This window comes from Rhinatrema bivittatum, chromosome 16 (genome assembly GCF_901001135.1).
Source record: "Rhinatrema bivittatum chromosome 16, aRhiBiv1.1, whole genome shotgun sequence".
Lineage (NCBI taxonomy): Eukaryota > Metazoa > Chordata > Amphibia > Gymnophiona > Rhinatrematidae > Rhinatrema > Rhinatrema bivittatum.
In genome coordinates, this window is record NC_042630.1 from 3,472,642 (window position 1) to 3,493,629 (window position 20,988).

The following is a 20,988-nucleotide window of genomic DNA, read 5'->3' on the forward strand; positions in this document are numbered from 1 at the left end:
AGAGCACAGAGACACACACACACACACACACACAGGAATCACAGAGTATAGAGGCACACACACACACACATAGACACAGGAATCACAGACCATAGAGACACACACACACACACACATATATACATAGTCACAGGAATCACAGAGCACAGAGACACACACACACACACACACATACACACAGGAATCACAGAGCACAGAGACACACACACACACACACACAGGAATCACAGAGTATAGAGGCACACACACACACACATAGACACAGGAATCACAGACCATAGAGACACACACACACACACACATATATACATAGTCACAGGAATCACAGAGCACAGAGACACACACACACACACACACACACATATATACATAGACACAGGAATCACAGAGCATAGAGACACACACACACACACATAGACACAGGAATCACAGAGCACAGAGACACACACACACACACACACAGGAATCACAGAGTATAGAGGCACACACACACACATACACACAGGAATCACAGACCATAGAGACACACACACACACACACATATATACATAGTCACAGGAATCACAGAGCACAGAGACACACACACACACACACACACACACACATATATACATAGACACAGGAATCACAGAGCATAGAGACACACACACACACACACATACACACAGGAATCACAGAGCACAGAGACACACACACACACACAAACATATATACATAGAGACAGGAATCACAGAGCACAGAGGCACACACACACACACACACACACACACATATATACATAGACACAGGAATCACAGAGCACAGAGGCACACACACACATATATACATAGACACAGGAATCACAGAGCATAGAGACACACACACACACACATAGACACAGGAATCACAGAGCACAGAGACACACACACACAGGAATCACAGAGCACAGAGACACACACACACATATATACATAGACACAGGAATCACAGAGCATAGAGACACGCACACACACATAGAGAGACAGGAATCACAGAGCACAGAGACACGCACACACACACACAAAAACACATACATAGACACAGGAATCACAGAGCACAGAGACACGCACACACACACACAAAAACACATACATAGACACAGGAATTACAGAGCACAGAGACATGCATACACACACAGACAAACACATAAAGGAATCACAGAGCACAGAGACATGCATAAACACAGACAAACACATACATAGACACAGGAATCACAGAGCACAGAGACATGCATACACACACAGACAAACACATAAAGGAATCACAGAGCACAGAGACATGCATAAACACAGACAAACACATACATAGACACAGGAATCACAGAGCATAGACAGACACACACACACATGTAGACACAGGAGTCACAGAACATTGAGACACGCACACACACACACACACACACACACTTATAGACACAGGAATCATAGAGCAGAGAGCCATAAGCACAAACACATACATGAATCACAGAACAGAGAGACGCACACACAGAGGCAGCACTGACAGGGAGACACAGGGTAGTGACACACAAAGATACTAAGAGATATACACACATTTCACTGGTTTTCAGATCATTTAATTTAATGCTTCAGTAACAGATGCAGTCAGCTCTGGGGCGCGTGCATTCAGAGTACATTTCTGGCATTCGGAATTCCAAGTAATCATTCAAGGTCACACACACAGAGAGTCAGTGATAGAGCCAGGAATTAGAGCTGAGGCACAGGGAGATAAAGTGACTCCCCTGAGGTCACACACAGAGAGTCAGTGACAGAGCCGGGGATTAGAGCTGAGGCACAGGGGGATAAAGTGACTCACCCTGAGGTCACACACGCACAGAGTCAGTAACAGAGCCGGGGATTAGAGCTGAGACACAGGGAGATAAAGTGACTCCCCTGAGATCACACACAGAGAGTCAGTGACAGAGCTGGGGATTAGAGCTGAGGCACAGGGGGATAAAGTGACTCACCCTGAGGTCACACACACAGAGAGTCAGTGACAGAGCCAGGGATTAGAGCTGAGGCACAAGGAGATAAAGTAACTCCCCTGAGGTCACACACAGAGAGTCAGTGACAGAGCTGGGGATTAGAGCTGAGGCACAGGGAGATGAAGTGACTCCCCCGAGGTCACACACGGAGACTCAGTGACAGAGCCGGGGATTAGAGCTGAGGCACAGGGAGATAAAGTGACTCCCCTGAGGTCACACACAGGGAGACAGTGACAGAGCCGGGGATTAGAGCTGAGGCACAGGGAGATAAAGTGACTCCCCCGAGGTCACACACGGAGACTCAGTGACAGAGCAGGGGATTAGAGCTGAGGCACAGGGAGATAAAGTGACTCCCCTGAGGTCACACACAGGGAGACAGTGACAGAGCCGGGGATTAGAGCTGAGGCAGAGGGAGATAAAGTGACTCCCCTGAGGTTACACACAGAGAGTCAGTGACAGAGCCAGGGATTACAGCTGAGGCACAGGGAGATAAAGTGACTCCCCTGAGGTCACACACAGAGAGTCAGTGACAGAGCCGGGGATTAGAGCTGAGGCACAGGGAGATAAAGTGACTCCCCCGAGGTCACACACAGAGAGTCAGTGACAGAGCTGGGGATTAGAGCTGAGGCACAGGGAGATAAAGTGACTCCCTGAGGTCACACACAGAGTCAGTGACAGAGCTGGGGATTAGAGCTGAGGCACAGGGATATAAAGTGACTCCCCCAAGGTTACACACAGAGAGTCAGTGACAGAGCTGGGGATTCGAGCTGAGGTACAGGGAGATAAAGTGACTCCCCCAAGGTCACACACAGAGAGTCAGTGTCAGAGCTGGGGATTAGAGCTGAGGCACAGGGAGATAAAGTGACTCCCCTGAGGTCACACACACAGAGTCAGTGACAGAGCAGTGGATTACAGCTGAGGCACAGGGAGATAAAGTGACTCCCCTGAGGTCACACACAGAGAGTCAGTGACAGAGCAGTGGATTACAGCTGAGGTACAGGGAGATAAAGTGACTCCCCCAAGGTCACACACGAAGAGTCAGTGACAGAGCCGGGGATTAGAGCTGAGGTCACAGAGTGTGTGAAGCCTTTGCACTGCTCCCCTTTGCAGGCTCTCAGCTCAGTGTAAAGATTAAAGAAGCGAGTGCAGCGACTCAAAGCTGGTGCCACAGAGGTGCTGGGTTTGTGAGCCATTCCCTGAGCAGAGCCCCTCCCCCTCCCCAGGGTTTTTGTACAGGACGCAGCCCACTCTGCAGCACTGTGACTGCTGGCACAGAGATACACCGCCGAGTCGTTGGGCTGCAGGTTGTGCATTTCTAGGTGGAAGACGCTGAGCTGAGGCCGGCTGGCCTCGACCTTCCTTGGATAAGCAGCCTCCTGCTCCACCATGTCGGGTCCCAGCGAGTAACAGAGCAGCTGGGGCCCCGTGCCCCGGTCCTGCCGGTACCAGTACATGTAGTTATGGTTCTCATCTTGTGAACACTCCAGCTGGGCACTTTCTCCCCTCCTCTTCACCTGGTCCCGCGACTGCGTGCTCCGTCCGTCTGTCTGATCTAGGGGGCAAAGAGAAGAAGCAGAATCAGAGAGGGACGGGTGGGGAGACAAGAGGCGAAAATCAGCCAGAACCCCAGGGAACTCGGACAGGCTCCAGGTGCAAATCAAACACCTCCAAATGCCTGGCACCGTGCAGAAGGTGTTAGATTTAGGGTGGGGAAGTTACAGGAACTCTGCTGGGGTATCTGTACAAGATCCCTTCAGCATCTGGTGCATAAGGCTCCAGCTTTAAAGCAAATGCCTTGTGCAATTCCATTTCCTTTCCTCTTTTAAACCCTGAGTCTCAGGCCTCTCTGTAGTGTGGAGGGACGTTTGGTGGTGGGGGGTGTTCTGGAGACCCAGGGCTTACGGAGTGCAGAGAGTAGCAGAAGGACACCCCAGACTGCAGGCATGTCTCCTCCTCACTGCTGCCATCTCCTGAGCTGCAACACACTCCTGCACAGCCCCTCCCTCTTCCTCTCCCAACCCCCCAGCCCCATCCTCCTCAATCCTACATGCAGGGAGAGGGGTATCACTATAATTCAGTAGAGTGTGACTCATTCAGTGCCAATGAGGTAAAGGGTTCCTACCATAATAATCCAAAAATGGAGGGTTCTCGGGCATCACACTGATACACAAAAAGCACGAACACAGCATGGACAGCCGGAGGGCAAATCTTCACTAGAACTCTGTGCTTGCATCACACAGATACACACAACGCATGAATACAGCACGGACAGCTGAAGGGCAGATCTTCATCAGAGCCCCATGCAAGCATCACACTGATACATGTAAAGCATGAATACAGCACAGACAGCTGAAGAGCAGATCCTCATCAGAGCCCCATGCAGACGTTACACTGATACATGTAAAGCATGAATACAGCACAGAGAGCTGAAGAGCAGATCCTCATCAGAGCCCCATGCAGGCATCACACTGATATACATAAAGAATGAATACAGCACAGACAGCTGAAGAGCAGATCCTCATCAGAGCCCCATGCAGGCATCACACTGATATACATAAAGAATGAATACAGCACAGAGAGCTGAAGAGCAGATCCTCATCAGAGCCCCATGCAGGCATCACACTGATACACATAAAGCATGAATACAGCACAGACAGCTGAAGAGCAGATCCTCATCAGAGCCCCATGCAGACGTTACACTGATACATGTAAAGCATGAATACAGCACAGAGAGCTGAAGAGCACGTCCTCACCAGAGAAAGAGAGAATACATTAGATTAAATTTATATCCAAATGAGGAGAGAAGAGAGGGGTAACCTAGGAATAACTCTGGAGCCAGGCTTATATTGTGCAGCCTGACAAGGCTCTGAGTATCCATGTGCCCGGGGAGCTGCAGCTTCCTGGCAGTCCCTTAGCTGCTGGCGCCCCCTGGTGCTGGGCGGGGGGTCTGCTTCCTCCCTTGCTCCTGGAGGAAGGTTTTTGATGGGCACTGAGGGGGGATTCCACACTGTGCTTCTGCTAGCACAGAAATACACAGCCGCATCCTGAGCCTCCACGTGTCTGATGGTCAGGGGGAAACGCTTCCTTTCATTTCTTGTGGCCGAGAACCTGTCCGGAAAGCCTTCACCCCTCTCTGGATCATTGCTCTCTGTATAGGAGTAATACACGAGCTCCAGGCCTCTCCCGGCCCGCTGCCTGTACCAGGACATGGTCTCATCATCGCCGTCCTGGGAGCAGGAGAGCTGAGCTGTATCCCCCTCCATAAGGACCAGAAAAGGGGTCTGAGTCACCACCGTGGCCTGTGTCCAGTCTGGGAACAAGGAAAGAGGAGGAAAAATGATCAGGTCTGAGGCTGCAGAAACCAGCGGATCTCAACCTGGGTTTCTATTATCTGCCTTCAGAAGCAAGCAGCCACCACAGGGGTGCATGGCTAGGGAGCACGTTTCTGCACCAGGAGGGAATGAAAAGAACTATGGCATAGGGAGATAAAGTGACTCCCCTGAGGTCACACACAGAGAGTCAGTGACAGAGCCGGGGATTAGAGCTGAGGCAGAGGGAGATAAAGTGACTCCCCTGAGGTCACACACAGAGAGTCAGTGACAGAGCCGGGGATTAGAGCTGAGGCAGAGGGAGATGAAGTGACTCCCCTGAGGTCACACACAGAGAGTCAGTGACAGAGCCGGGGATTAGAGCTGAGGCAGAGGGAGATAAAGTGACTCCCCTGAGGTCACACACAGAGAGTCAGTGACAGAGCCGGGGATTAGAGCTGAGGCAGAGGGAGATAAAGTGATTCCCCTGAGGTCACACACAGAGAGTCAGTGACAGAGCCGGGGATTAGAGCTGAGACACAGGAAGATAAAGTGATTCCCCTGAAGTCGCACACAGAGAGTCAGTGACAGAGCCGGGGATTAGAGCTGAGGCAGAGGGAGATAAAGTGATTCCCCTGAGGTCACACACAGAGAGTCAGTGACAGAGCCGGGGATTAGAGCTGAGACACAGGAAGATAAAGTGATTCCCCTGAGGTCGCACACAGAGAGTCAGTGACAGAGCCGGGGATTAGAGCTGAGGCACAGGGAGATGAAGTGACTCCCCTGAGGTCACACACAGAGAGTCAATTACAGAGCTGGGGATTAGAGCTCAGGCACAAGGAGATGAAGTCAGTCCTGCAGTGTCACTTACATGGCAGGAGCAGGAGCAGCAGCAGGGAGTGCAGGGATGCTGTCTCTTTCATTTTATGCAGGTAGATAGTGAGAGCTGAGACAGCACACGAGTCTGTTCCGTCGCCCTGTCTGTCTCTGAGCCTGCGTCACCTCACAGCGCTTCCTGACCCCATCCTCTCGCCCTCCCCTGCTCACCAAGGGATAGTGGATGTCTCTCTCTCTCTCACTCTCTGTCTTTCTCTCTAGCACTACCAAAACTACAGCTCCAGACACATAGGGGAGAGTCCCTGCTCTGGGGAGCTTACCATCTAGCTGAGACAAAGGAGAAGCTTGGGCTAAAAATGACAAGAACTGATTGGCAGAAGCAGAAGAAGTCTCTCTCTTGTGGGTATTACTAATGTATTTAACCCCCTGTCTGAGTAACTGCCCGCTTTCCATACAGAGAGGACTGAGTGAAAACACTGCCGCTAAAATAAATACTTTATTATCCACAGCAGAGCACACTCACTCGCTTGCTCACACTCACACTCACTGGCACGCGCTGTGCACTAAAAGGGCTCACTCTTCTGTGCCGGGAAGCTGATGTTTCCCGGGGGCCGATCCAGGGACGGGCGTAGAGCTTCCCTTATCAGCCATCCCTAGCAGAGGATTCGGGCTGGGGTTAGGCCGGGTCCTGCCCTGGGAGGGCTTCCTTACTAACGCCGCACTCCCTGGGTCCACCCGGAAGAAACAGGGTACGGAAAGGCCCGGTGGGGCAGTTTGCGCGCTTTGTAAACAGCTGCGTCGTTGCTTGGCCCCCAAATTTCATTTCCCGCTCCTTTTTTTGGATGGAGGCAAATTCCACAGGAAAGGAAATAAATTGCAGAGGCCAAAACCTTCTGGAGAAAGCGAAGGAGACAGATTTCTCTCCCCTGGCCTCCCAAATCCTCGCTTGTGGCCCCTACAGTCCTGCAGTGCGGCTCTCCTAGTCATGCACAGCGCTGTACAGAGGGTCCCTGCTCCCTGGAGCTTACAATCTCTCCCTGCGTGGCAGGGCGCCACCCTGTGGCCAGCCTGTTTACTGCATGCAGGGCTCTTTTTTTGCAGGGGGATCCATAGGGTGTGCGGGGGTCACTGTGCCACGGCTGCTGGCGCACAGAGACACCGCCTGACCCCGCGCCTCCAGCCAGCTGATGGTCAGGGTGAAATGGGTCCTCACGGCCCTTCGGGCGGTGAATTTTTCGGGGACCTCAGGCAGCCGCTCCGCAGAGTCTTGCAGGTTTGAATAGCAGAGGGGCCGGAGCCCTCCTGCTTCCCCGCCCTGCTGGTGCCAGTACATGCGATCGTGGGATCCGTCCTGCCGGCAGCCCAGCTCCACCGTTTCCCCCCCCCCCCCCGCCGCCCCAGCACGGACGGGGTCTGCAGCACCACAGCCGCCTCCGTCCCTATAGGGAAGAGAGCAGATGAGCAGAGCGAATAGCTGGGGCAGGGAGGCAAAGCTGGAGCTCACTCTGTGTTCTGGGGCCTCTGTGGAATGAGTTGGTGGGGTCTCAGCCGGGGCACAGCACGGAGGTCAGAGGGAGTGAGAGAGAGAAGCTCTCACAGAGTCCTCCATGTTACAATATTACAGGCAGTGAGAGCGCCAGGACTCTGCACATCACAGCATTGGTGGCTGCCCTCCCTCGGCCCTGCCACTCTCATAACTGCCTCCTTCCCCCCTCCCGGCGGCAGCAGCTGGGGGTTTCTGTAAAGGCTCCGCACCTGCTCCTCCCAGCGTGCGACTCCAGGCACAGAGGTACAGCCCCGTGTAGTTCGCTGCCAGCTGCTCCGCCTGCAGGGTGAGGTTGTCGCCTTTGGGTCTGTGCCCTTTGAAACCGCTCACTGGGTTTTCATCCACAGACCCCGCTGTGTAGGAGAGGGAGAGCAGGTGGAGGGCTCCGCTCGGGTCCTGTCGGTACCAGTACATGTAAGGATCTGATGCACCCTCCACGGAGCACTCCATGGACACCCCCTGACCCGCCGGCCTGGCCAGGAAGCGCGGGCTCTGGGTGATGCGCTGGCCCTGGGCACCTGGAGAAGGGGGAGCAAGACAGGCAGAAGCAAAAAACAGGGGGAGAGATGGAGAGAGGAGTCCCAGAGGATCTTAATTACAGCAGGAAAATGTCTATTACCCTCCACCACCAATTACCAGAGCCTGGAAACCTACAACCCAGAGCAGAAAGCACTCGATGGATCTCTGCCGCTCTCTGCCCCACCTCTCTTGCCCTCCTCGCCCCCTCCATGCTCCCCAGGGCACTTACAGGAGAGCCCTAGGATAAGGACCAGCGCGGCACAGATGATCTCCATCCCTCGTCTGCTTCACGAGCACCAACGGATGCCTCAGCCCCCACAGCACAGGAAACCACATCCTTCCCCCTTCACCAGCCGTGGGGCATGGGAGGCGGGCACCAAGCATTGGAGGGGGGGGGGGGGGTGCTGAGAACACAGGTGCCACCAGTTACACCCCTCCCCCCACTGAAACATGAAGGTCACAGGGCTCTCACCCCCTGCACAGGTCGAGGCTACGGAGATGGAGTTTATAGAAAAAGTTTTTCATGCAGACAGGAGGGTCCTCCCCAACCCTAATCCTAACCTCTAGCCCTAACCACTGGCCCCCTCAATCCAACCCTCTGCCTGCTCCACTGACCCCTCAATCCAACCCTCTGCCTGCTCCACTGACTCCTCAGTCTGACCCTCTGCCTGCTCCGCTGACCCCTCAGTCCGACCCTCTGCCTTCACTAACCCCCTCAGTCCGACCCTCTGCTAGTCCCAGCCTCTGACCCATCGCTCCAGATCTCACAATTCAGGAATTCCCCACAAAGAAAATCTGTCTTTGTGTTTCCAAAGTATTACATAAAAAGGGAGAAATTACAAAATGCAGAAGAGAAATCTCGAGACAAATCCTGTGCTGCTCCTATTCTCTCTGCTCAGATCCCAGGTTCTGGTGCTGGTCCGGATTGTCTCTGCACAGATCTCGGTTCTGGTGCTGCTCCGGATTGTCTCTGCTCAGATCCTGGTTCTGGCCCGGGGGCAGGATCCCACAGACTGTGCTGCTCTCGCTGCTGTTTCTCCTCTTTCCCCCAGGATTAGATGCAGTTTTTCCTGCTCCTTCTTTTGTGGGAAGTCTGTGATTTTCTCTCTCAGCTTTGGGAAATGTGCGTCTCTTCTCTCTTTGCCCTTTGCATAGTGCAGGGGAAATGCATGGCTGCTTCTGGTTCTCAGAACATAAGAACATAAAATATGCTTCTGGGTCAGACCAAGGGACCATCAAGTCCAGTATCTTGTCTCCAACAGTGGCCAATCCAAGTCACAATTATCTGGCAAGCCAAGTCCTCAAACATTAAATAGATCCCAGCAACAAGCAGTGGCTATTCCCTATTGATATAGCTCCCTGCTTCAACAGCAGGGGAGAAGAAAAACAACCAATAAGGGCTGAATAACACAGTCTGGGTAAAACAAATAAGCATGGGTGTAGCTTGCTTATTGCAGCGGTTACTTCCCCTACTACCCATAACTAATCAAGCTAGATATTTCACTTGGTTGCAGCTCCATCACTGCTCTCTACATTAAAGGTGGGGGTGGAAGGGAAATAGAACCAAAGAGCTAAGAGAAACAGATAAGTATGAGAGAAAAAATGTGAAGCTTGCTGGGCAGACTGGATGGGCCGTTTGGTCTTCTTCTGCCGTCATTTCTATGTTTCTATGTTTCTATGATTAACAGCAGGTAATGGACTTCTCCTCCAGGAACTTATCCAAACCTTTTTTGAACCCAGCTACACTAACTGCACTAACCACATCCTCTGGCAACAAATTCCAGAGCTTTATTGTGCGTTGAGTGAAAAAGAACTTTCTCCGATTAGTTTTAAATGTGCCACATGCTAACTTCATGGAGTGCCCCCTCCTTGTATTATCCGAGACGGCGAGTCAGGAGTTGCAGTGCATGCAGAATCTGTGGCTCTTCGGGGTTTCCAGTTTAGTTTTTATTTCTAATCTGTGGTCCCTTAGTCTGTGTTTGGAGAGGCCCTGGTGAGTGCCCCGAGTGAGATATCCTGCTGCTGTATTTATTTATTTATTTATTTATTTATTTATTTATTTATTTATTTATTTGCTCTTCTATACCGTCGTTAAGTTAGATAACCATCACAACGGTTTACAGCAGGGCACGATAATACATAAAGTAAGTGGTATAGATTACAGTTAGTCATGTGCCATCATAGCGCGGTAACAATTCACTTCAAGAAACTATGTGTGTACATTAAGTTTGTCTGTAGGGAGCATATTAGACGGAAAGAATTTAACCTTAATGTATATTTCAGTGTAAGGATCTGTTGCAGCCCAGTTTGTTCTTTTGTCCCACTCTTTCTCCGTCTCCTTCTTTTCTGTGACCTCTCGAGGTTGCTAAGTCTGTCAGCTCACTCCTGAGTGTTACGGATGGGTTTATTCAACCTCCCTCCCCAGCTCAGACACAGAATGGAGCCAAAAAACACTGCGCAGACAGCATAATCACTTTATTTTACACAGCTTCAGAGAATAGAAGCACTGAACAGCCAAACGGTACTTTCCCTGCTCTCTCCTCCCCTGAGCTCTCACTTTAACCTTCTGTGCTGTATTCACACTTTGATGATGCTGCCTCCTCCCCTGATGTCTCTCTTCAGCTGTCCGTGCTGTCTTCATGTCGCAGGCGAGGATTCTACTGCTTGGTCTCCTCCCTCAGCCCCTTGTACTGCTGGTGCTGTTTCAGGAGCCTCACCACCTCCCACCACTTTCTCCGCACCCAGATGCTCCGCTCTCCCGGGACCTCCTTCCTCCGTTCCCCATTGCCCTCACCTCTCTCCAGTTTCCCATCCGGATGCTCCTGTTCGGAGCTCAGGAAGGCTGGCACGCGCCGCCTCAGGGTCCACGAGGAGTGTGTATGGAGGGTGTCCACCCTGCACGGAGGGCACAGAGACAATGAGCAGTTCATGTTACTGAGAGCATCATCCTCTCCACTTTACAGAAGTAGCCCTAGTGGTTAAAGCAGGGAAGCTACTGGGGAAATCCACTGCTTGTCCCTGGGACAAGCAGCCTGGAATCTCTCTACCCCTTGGGATCCTGCCAGGTACTTCTGACCTGGCTTGGCCACTGTCGGAAGCAGGATACTGGGCTTGATGGACCTTTGGTCTGACCAGTATGGCAAATCTTATGAGGATCGCTGCACCGGTTGTTGGCTTTGTAGGACTGGAGGATGACTAGCACCCACCTTAACTTGCCGGGTATGATTAAGAGGGAGTCACTTAAAGTACTTCTGTTCTGCCCAGAGTAAGAAAGTCAGGGCATACCCAACCAGCAGCTGCCCCCTACCACCCCGCAAAAAAGAAACCCAACACAGTCAGAAACAGACACGAACACACATATGCGCACATTCGTAATCCTGCACGAAACCCACAATATGAAATGAAAACATACAACACACTCACTCACACACACACTGTGCTCCTACCGGAGATACCACTGCTCCCCCAGTCCATAATCCTTTCCACAGACTCCGGCATGAGGAAGGAACATGAGGGGCAGCTTTCGCTCCAGCATGATGGTGGTGGCAACAACCTGCAGGGACACAGAGAGCCACTTCTCTTTATAGGCAACCTAGTCATCGTGTCTCTTCATAGGGACCCTAGTCATCGTGTCTCTTCATAGGGACCCTAGTCATTGCTTCTCTTCATAGGGACCCTAGTCATTGCTTCTCTGTATAGGGACCCTAGTCATTGTGTCTCTTCATAGGGACCCTAGTCATTGCAACTCTTCATAGGGACCCTAGTCATTGCTTCTCTTCATAGGGACCCTAGTCATTGCAACTCTTCATAGGGACCCTAGTCATTGCTTCTCTTCATAGGGACCCTAGTCATTGTGTCTCTTCATAGGGACCCTAGTCATTGCAACTCTTCATAGGGACCCTAGTCATTGCGTCTCTTCATAGGGACCCTAGTCATTGTGTCTCTTCATAGGGACCCTAGTCATTGCAACTCTTCATAGGGACCCTAGTCATTGTGTCTCTTCATAGGGACCCTAGTCATTGCTTCTCTGTGTAGGGACCCTAGTCATTGCATCTCTTCAAAGGGACCCTAGTCATTGTATCTCTTTATAGGGACCCTAGTCATTGCTTCTCTGTATAGGGACCCTAGTCATTGTGTCTCTTCATAGGGACCCTAGTCATTGCTTCTCTTCATAGGGACCCTAGTCATTGTGTCTCTTCATAGGGACCCTAGTCATTGCTTCTCTTCATAGGGACCCTAGTCATTGCATCTCTTTATAGGGACCCTAGTCATTGTGTCTCTTCATAGGAACCCTAGTCATTGCTGCCCTATAGGGACCCTAGTCATTGCTTCTCTGTATAGGGACCCTAGTCATTGTATCTCTTCATAGGGACCCTAGTCATTGTGTCTCTTCATAGGAACCCTAGTCATTGCTGCCCTATAGGGACCCTAGTCATTGCTTCTCTGTATAGGGACCCTAGTCATTGCTTCTCTATATAGGGACCCTAGTCATTGTGTCTCTTTATAGGGACCCTAGACATTGCGTCTCTTCATAGGGACCCTGATCAATGCATCTTATGGGGAGTCTGGTCATGTTTCATTCATTCTTTTTCTTTCTTTTATTTAAAATCTTTTATATCTCATAATACAGCCATTCTAGGCAGGACCCTAGTCATTGTATGTCTGTGTTAAAGAAAAGTAGGGCAGCATCTCTCTACTTTGAAAGGATATTTCTGACCCATTAGTGGCAGGCAAGGAATTAGAAGCCATAGTCTCAAAGATATAATGTCGTGCCTCAACGCTTCACCCCCTTCCCCTGTCCCCCCTCACCTGCGCCCTCCAGATCTCATCCCTCTCGGTGGCCACCTGCCGGTGGGTGTCACCCATCATGGCGATGATCAAGTTGAGCATGAGAAGGGCAGCGAAGATGGCAAAGGCCGCATAGACCAGACTGTACATGAGCGGCAGGTCCACCTGGTAGTTCGCTGGCCCATCAATGAGTGTCAGGAAGAGTTCGAAAGTGCTGAAGATGGCCATGGGGTAGCTGAAGAAGTGCCCCAGCTGGTTGGGGTCCTCAGTATGGAAGATGATATAGAAGGCTGGAAGAGATGGGGTGGGGGAGGCGGGGAGAGAGAGAGAGACAGCGAGTCAGAGATAGTTGAAGTGGATGGGGAGGGGGGGGGGACGGCTAAGGAGTCTTGACAAAGATATTGGAGAGACCATGCAGTAGATGTAGATGGCCACAGCACAGTAGGGTTGAAGGAAGCATTGATTGACTTGCTCCCAACACCTAAACTCCAATTTGGGCTTCCCTTCAGCCACTCCCTAGTTTCAAAGCAGGACAAGAAAGCCGGAATTTGTAATAATATTTGTTTTGGGGATAACGTTGTCTGGGGTTTCGACTAAAGACTGAAAGCGTGGGATTTGTTTGCATCTTCCACCCCTCCAAATCCCCCCTGTTGAAGGTAAGCATCAGAGATGTGATGAACCCCACTCAGGCCTGAATCCATCCCCTCTCCCCACTCCCATCCCTCAAGCTCTTGCAGGGAAACCTCACCTCCTGCAAAGCCGACAATCACCACTCCCATGAGCCCACAGAAACGTAGAATGTCCCCAAACAACATCTGGAAGAGAGAAAGGTTTATCCTTAATATCACAGTAGCACTCCATTGCCTTTGCTATATAATAGAGGGGGCACCTTTGCTGTTTTCTTTCAGTAACTCTATCAGCGGATAACGTAAAGGGGCATCTCTTGGCTTCCTCTCCCAGGTACCTTCTGGATCATGATGGTGAAGGGTCCAAGCATCTGGAAGCCTCGTGCAAAGTACAGGACATAGCACCAGCCGAAGACCAGGGCCATGGAGAGGGGGACCGCCTCCCCAGGAGTGCCCGTGAGACGCATTGCCAGGGTCCCTAGCACCAAGCAGGCATAGCCAAGGCTGCAGAAAGAGAAAGGGGGTTCTAGGTAATTTCTCAGTCACCCTGCATATACACTGCACAGCTACACAATGGCAAAGACAGACAGACAGACAGACATGAAGGGTTTGTGCCTGAGCTGCAGGGATCTCACATGATCACATGAAAAGGTCCTCCAAGCACCGTTCGTCCGAAATGATTGACTGCCCCAAAGCGCAGCACATCTGGAATCTGAGAGAAGCATGGGCTTTAGCCAGGACATGTCAAGGGGTCCCCTCCGCCCATCCCCCAGTCCCAGCCTCACCTTAAGAAGCAGGATCACAGCGGCCCCCGTCACACTGATCAGCTCCCCCACCAACCTCAGCTTGTCTGCAAATGTTACATAGGAGTCCTGGAGGGAGAAGGGTGCAGGGGGTGAGACCCGTCCCATGTGCAAACCCCCCAAGTCTGCTCTTCAGGCCCAGCTCCTATCAACCTCAGTGGGGCCCTGGAAGGCTCAGATTATAGGTGCTGGGGATGGGACTAGCAGAGCAGGACGGGAAACCTTTGTGACTGCCTAATTTGCCCACCCTTGAGGACAGTCCTGTCAAGGCAGGAGGCAGGGGAATTAGAGTACCACCCCTCCTCCTCTGCCCTCCAATCCATCCCCTCCCCTTCTCCATCCACTCACTGTGTGATCCCCACCCTCTGATCTATAAAGTCAAGTTTCCTCTCGCTGAGCTCCCTGGGGAAGGAGACTGTAACAACTGTATCATGTGTCTGGTAGGCTGCCAGCAGCCATGTGCACAACGCAGTACGTACAAATCTTAATGGAGCAGCAGACGGAGGGAAGGATTGACTTAACGTTCTGTGGTGGCTCAGAAATCCACCATCAATGGAGCCCTGGTGCCATCGTGAGGCCATGTCGGGTATTGCAAGCTTCGCCCATGTAAAAGGACAGAGGAGAGCGAGGCAATTCTGCTTCTGGCTGAGGCTGAGCTTGCAAAGCAGACGTTTACTTAGCATATATACGTGTGCACACAGGTACACGCGTGTCTGTCAAAGGCATCCAAAAATCAGGCAGCTGGGAGTTAAAACAGAAAAACCCTAAAATCTGATTGCAGTTTAGAATGCCACAAATCTTTTGTCTTCCAAACATTAAAATGTAATGGCTCTGCTGGTGGGCTGGCCCCTGCCTCCCTACATCTTTCCCCCAGGACAGCACATGCATACCTTCAGGGGTCTCTGCACCAGCAGGGTGATGTCCCTGGAGCTGTTCGCCGGGGAGGGACGGGGCATCAGTGGCCGGTAGATGCAGCAGGCAGTGAAGCAGGACATGTACAGCAGGTAGAGCGCAGCCAGGAGGCAGAAGTAGGGACGGCCGAAGTCCTTCCACTTCGAGGCCGCCAGCTCCTTCACCGGGGTCACCTCCAGAATCCGTCGGGTCTTTGGGGAGAGGAGGAAGGGAAGACAGCCAAGAAGGATCAAAGTGGCTGGCGAATGTACAGAAAAAAGATTCCCTTTTCCGCAGTCTGATTTTGATCACCAGACCCTTCACAGATGTTTCATTAACCACAGAAGCCTTTTCATGCGTCAGCCAGAATTATGGTCTGGCAATTTGTGGGGATCCCCTTCCTCTATCTGAGGAAGAAGAGAATTCAGGGGGGTGAAACCAAGCTTGGAAACTCCAGTCCCCCCATAGCCTGGAAGGAACCTTGTAAAATTCACCACATACACTAGCTCTAGGTCACTAGGAATAGGCTAAGCTCGACCTTGTTTTGCCCCGTGGCATGAATAGTCTGCCAGCCCTCAATTCTCATAAGAAAATTATGCAGTGAAAGAAAAGTCGGGGCTGGGTGGACTTGTCCCTGGTGACTGGAGTGACCTGGTACCTTCCCTCTGATGCACCTCTTAGGCGGTTTTCAGCGTGAAGGGTGTATCATTGATAGGGAGATGGTAGCAGGAAACCAGAAGATCAGTAGCAGAACAACCCTGCCCCCCCATCAATGTACTTCTCTTTTCCTTGTAGAGACAACAAGCTCCAGAACAGACTGGTCTTCACCCCGCGAGTCGATCTCTTGCAGATCGTAGAGGGTAGAAGTCACAGGACCAAAGGACCACAGCACCAGCTTCCTCTTCTTTATCAGGTGACGAAACATCTGCTGGGAAAGGATGACTGTGCTGTAGCAACTCACAGATGAAGCTTCCCAACCATTACTGCCTCTGGCCTCTTCCAAGTCAACGCACCCAAGAAAAGGAACCTGAATGTTTGTTTCACTCTCAGGAAAAGAGGAAGATCAGAGACTGTGAAGCTACGGTCCAGAGGAAGATCCACAGGCCTTCTCATGGACCTTACAAGTGAAGGACGAGTCCATGGCTCTCGTATATGGAGGAGGAGGTAGAAGTCCATGCTGGCAGACCAGCTTGAGGACCAATGGGAGATCTGTTCTTCTAAGTGAAGGAACACAAAGTGGCCCGGTGCTCTTTCAACAGAACGATTAGACTAAGATTAATGATTCTTTGAGCTGCAGGTTCAGAGAGAACCCAGAATGTTTCCCACATCTGTTGCTGGATCATTGTAGAGAGAGTGAGATGTTCATTAATGCCCCTCATCTCTTTTCCTCCAATGCAGAAAGCAACAGAAACCCTCCCCTCCAGAGGAGCTTGGGGTGTGATGTGAACCAACTCACCTCAGCATTGCCTTCCACAGCAGCCAGCTTGAATGGTGTCAGCCCCCGGTGGTTGGTCATCTTCTCTAGGCTGGTTCCAATGTCTCCCTTGTCATAGGTTAGGATGAGGTCATAGATCTGGCAGGCGATAGTCTTGCTGTTCTGGAGTACCAGGTTGTGAAGGACAGTGTTCCCTGAATGATAAGGGGTGGGGTGGGGTGGGAGTAAGGAAGGAGAATGGATGTTCTCAAGAAGCATCACCAAAGGCATGCACGAGGCAGTGATGACCTAATGAGATTCAACCGACCCTAGTGCTCCAAGGCAGCTCAGGTGAAAATTAGCACTTCCTGGAAAAGGTAAGACTTCCTGGGATTTAAGAAACTCTGAGCAAAAAACAGAGGCCAACGACTACAAAGAACAACAAAAACAGGAACATGGCACACTTCAAAGACAAATATGAAACAATAAACTAAGAGTAATAATAAATAACTGCTGCAAATGAATGGTGTTCATTATTTATTATTACTCTTAGTTTAATTTTTCACATGTGTCTTTGAAGTGTGCCACTTTCCTGCCTAAGAAGATCTCCCAGGTAACCTATGTCCTCAGTCAAGGATCTTGTAGGTGTTGGACATCAGCTCAGGGCCACCATGTCCCGGAGATTAGAGACAAGCTGGGTCTTGACGAAGCAGGTCCACTTCTTACCTTGACAGTCCTGGGCTCTGACGTTGGCTCCATTCTCAATGAGGAGTTGTACGATCTCCTTGTTCCCCCTGCAAGCAGCAAAGGAGAGAATGTGCTCACCTGGGGAAGACGAGAAAGGCAGGAGAAGGGGTAAGAAGCTGACCCCAGATGCTGATATTCTAACAGTTAAGGATTTAATATCTTGTTCTCCCCCTTATCCTACCTCTTCCTTGTCCCTATACATCTTTCTTCTTGCTCCTTTGCCCACCTTTCCCTCTCTTGCTGCGTCCTTCCTCCCTTACCCCACCTTCATAAAGACCATACCCTACAGGAGATGCTGAGTGGTGAAGGACTGTACCGTAGTAGAAGAGACCGCAGTCGGAAAGTTGAAAGCTGGTCCCGGTGGCTCGGGGTGAGCACACATCAGCTCCTGCTGCCATCAGTTCCTGCACCAGACCCAAGTTCTGGTTTAACACTGCGATATGGAGCGCCGTCTGCCCTGGAGCCAGAAAAACACATGGGAAGAAGAAGAAGCCAACCGTGGGGTCGCCAAGCTCCAGAAGTCATCACAGAGCCATCATGCTGCCTTATCTCTGTTAGGAGGATTACTCAAAATGCAGCATAACGTCCTAGGGAATGGATTTTCCAAACATTGCAGTACCATCTATCAGACCTTTTGGACCTTCTCCCAATGTGTTTGAGGACCAGTGCTGCTGCTGTTAGAGCTCTTCATTCTGAATGCAGTGCATTTCCAGTGATGATACAGTGCTTTCTTGTTATTATGCAGATTTCATCAAGGCCTTTACATCTAAGGACAGCGTCCTGTCTGGTGTGACCCTATCCCACCCCAGCACCCCAGTCCCTTCTTACCTTCATAGAGCTCTGACACCATTGGTTCATTAACAAGATTTGGAGCCTCCTCCAAGAGGGTGAGAGTGGCTTCCAGGTTATTATAAAGAGCGGCTATATGTAGAGCGGTCTCTCCTACTGCTCCTAGGGACCAGAGAAAACACACAAGGATAGCACCATATTCAGGGATATTTCTGATGGCAAATCTGGAGGTCCCAAGGATTAACAGTAATGGAACTGAATGGGTTCTGGGGGGAGTTACGAGTCTCTGTTCAATGACAACCAACATTCTTCTGCATTTCTTCTGCTCCCCCAACTGATAATCTCCTGCCCACCAATCAATATTCTCCAACTACTCTTCTACTCCCCCCCAACCAACATTCTACTCCCCCCCAACCAACATTCTACTGACCCCAGCCAACATTCTAATGCTCTTCATCTGACATTTCCTGCAACTCTTCTCCTGCTCTCCAACTGTCATTCTCCTACCTCCAATTGCTATTCTCCTACTAATGTCCCCCAACTGATATTCTCCTATCTGCTTCTATTCTCCTACTCCTCTCAACCGACATTCTACAGACCTCACCCGACATTCTATTGCTCCTAATCCGACAGTCTCCTCCAACTCTTCTACTGCCCCAATCAATATTCTCATACTACTGACTCCCAACTGACATTCTCCTGCCTTGTAACCGATATTCTCCTATCACTCTCCTACTCTCCACCAACCACCATTTTTCTGTCCCTCAACCAATATTCTACTGCTCCTCATCCGAGATTCTACTGAAAATCTTCTACTGTCCCCAGTTAACATTCTCCTTTCTCCAACTGACATTTTCCTACAACTCTTCTACTGCCATCCAACTGAAAATCTCCTGCCCCCAACCAGCATTCTCCTATTGTTCTTCTACTGCCTCAACTGCATTCTCTTGCTACTCCTGTCCTCTAACCAACATTCTCTAGCTTTTTCCTATTGCTTCCCCAAGCAATATTCTTTTACTTCTCTTCTATTGCTCCTCCAACTGACATTCTCCTACTACTCTTCTACTGCCCCCCAACTGACATTCTGGTACTTCATTCCTACTGCCTCTCCAACCAAGATTCTCCTGCTACTATTCTGCTGCCTCCCCAGCCGACATTCTTCTGCTACCCTTCCACTGTTCCCTGACCAACATTGTCCTGGCCTCCCCAACCAACTTATTTTTCTCACTACTGTTCTTTTAAAATCCCGCCCTCCCTACTCCCATACCCAAATGCATTTTTTGCGGGAGAGTAGGAAAGATTAGTTCCCTCACCAGATGCCCCTCTTGGAATCCTCCAAATGAGAGTACGTTTTCTTGGTGGCTCTTTGCCCACCTGTCAGTTTTCGTTCTGTAGAAGGCGTCCATAGGACACCGGGAGGTTGAGGTAACAGTCTATTGCCGGAGAGAGAGATTTTTGCTAGAGGATTCACCTCCTGCTTTCAGTCCACTCACCTCTCTCAAAGATGTTGGTAGAAGGACATTTCAGCAGCTTCCTGAGAGCGGAGACATTGTTCTCCTTAGAAGCCAGAAGAAAGGGTGAATCTTGGATTCTGCAGGGACGGGACAAGATACAGCCATGGAAATCACTTTGACTGTAGACATTCCTAACAGAGAACTGGCTCAGCAGGAGGAGACACGTATTGCCACAAAGATCTTATTAAGCTGATGCACTTCTTCTAAGGCCTTCTGAATTTCCTAAAACCTTCCCTAGCCCTCCACAGGTATTCTGGGGCTATTACATCACTGCTGTTATTTATTTATTTTAAAATGTTGGGTATCCTGCACTCTCCAAATGGTTTGATTGCAGCGATTTACATCGTTACATACACAATATCCAAACAAATTAAACAAATATTACATTAAAATAATAAAAATAACAAAATACCAATTAAAAAACCTATAGATGGAAAAAATAAATGTATGGTGGTACTTGAGAACTTATTCTGTAGCACTGCAATGTCAAAGGCCTCCTTAAATAAGAGCGTTTTGACTCCGTGGACCCTCTGCCACATCTGGAGAACCTCATTCCCACGGGTGGTCCTGCGAAGCCTCTTTCCCGGGCAGGTGGGAAGGCTTGTGCCTGGGAAGGATGACTGAGAGGTACCTTTTGTAGCGCAGGAGCTGGATTTCATCGTCACTTGCCACCCTGGGCTTCCAGTCTTGGCAGAGGCATCTCACTCTGGTCCAGAGAGTGAGGGGCAGCCCGCGGGCCTCCTGAAGAGTCGTTCCTTCCTTCTGGGAACGAGGCATGATGAGCGCCCTCTAAAGAGGGCAGAGGCAGGGGGTAGAATGCAGACTCTTGCACACCTGAAAGGCATTCCCAGTGCACAAGAATGAAATCCCAGCTTTTCCACAGAGGGACAGGGGAGCGGGGCAATGCCTGGTGCTGTCAGCCTCTCTCCCCTCCCCCACCCTCCACATTCATTATCACCTCCCTAGCTCTCCCCCCTCCACCCAAACTAAGCAAACTGTGCCTAGGAAATAGAGAGGAAGCTCCAAGGGGCAGAAATAAGTCTTCAGAGAAAGGAAGATGGATACACGCGTGTGCCCGAAACAGAAGGAACCTGTATGGAACGGCACTTACAGCCTTAAATACCTTGCTGGATAGCTAAGACTAGATGGACCTTTTCAGTCTTTATCCGTCATCATCTACTATGTTACTTCTATCTTCTAATCCCC

General features: G+C 50.7%; 2 protein-coding genes across 2 annotated transcripts; both read right to left on the bottom strand.

The window, feature by feature from the left end:
- Positions 1-3,025: 3,025 nt before the first annotated feature.
- On the bottom strand, positions 3,026-8,485 carry LOC115078396 (the record flags this gene model as incomplete). Its single annotated transcript, XM_029581304.1, has 3 exons — positions 8,440-8,485; positions 7,901-8,209; positions 3,026-3,552 (listed from the first exon to the last, which is right to left on the bottom strand). Coding segments are annotated over exons 1-3 (882 nt in total), but the record flags the coding sequence as incomplete, so codon positions are not given.
- A 3,167-nt stretch (positions 8,486-11,652) lies between these two features.
- On the bottom strand, positions 11,653-20,559 carry LOC115078397 (transient receptor potential cation channel subfamily V member 6-like). Its single transcript, XM_029581305.1, has 14 exons — positions 20,414-20,559; positions 19,762-19,859; positions 18,308-18,430; positions 17,796-17,936; positions 17,459-17,557; positions 16,775-16,947; positions 16,097-16,243; positions 15,318-15,530; positions 14,410-14,496; positions 14,260-14,336; positions 13,963-14,128; positions 13,747-13,813; positions 13,020-13,288; positions 11,653-11,763 (listed from the first exon to the last, which is right to left on the bottom strand). Exons 1-14 carry the CDS (start codon positions 20,557-20,559, stop codon positions 11,653-11,655), a joined length of 1,917 nt encoding a protein of 638 aa, XP_029437165.1.
- Positions 20,560-20,988: the final 429 nt, after the last annotated feature.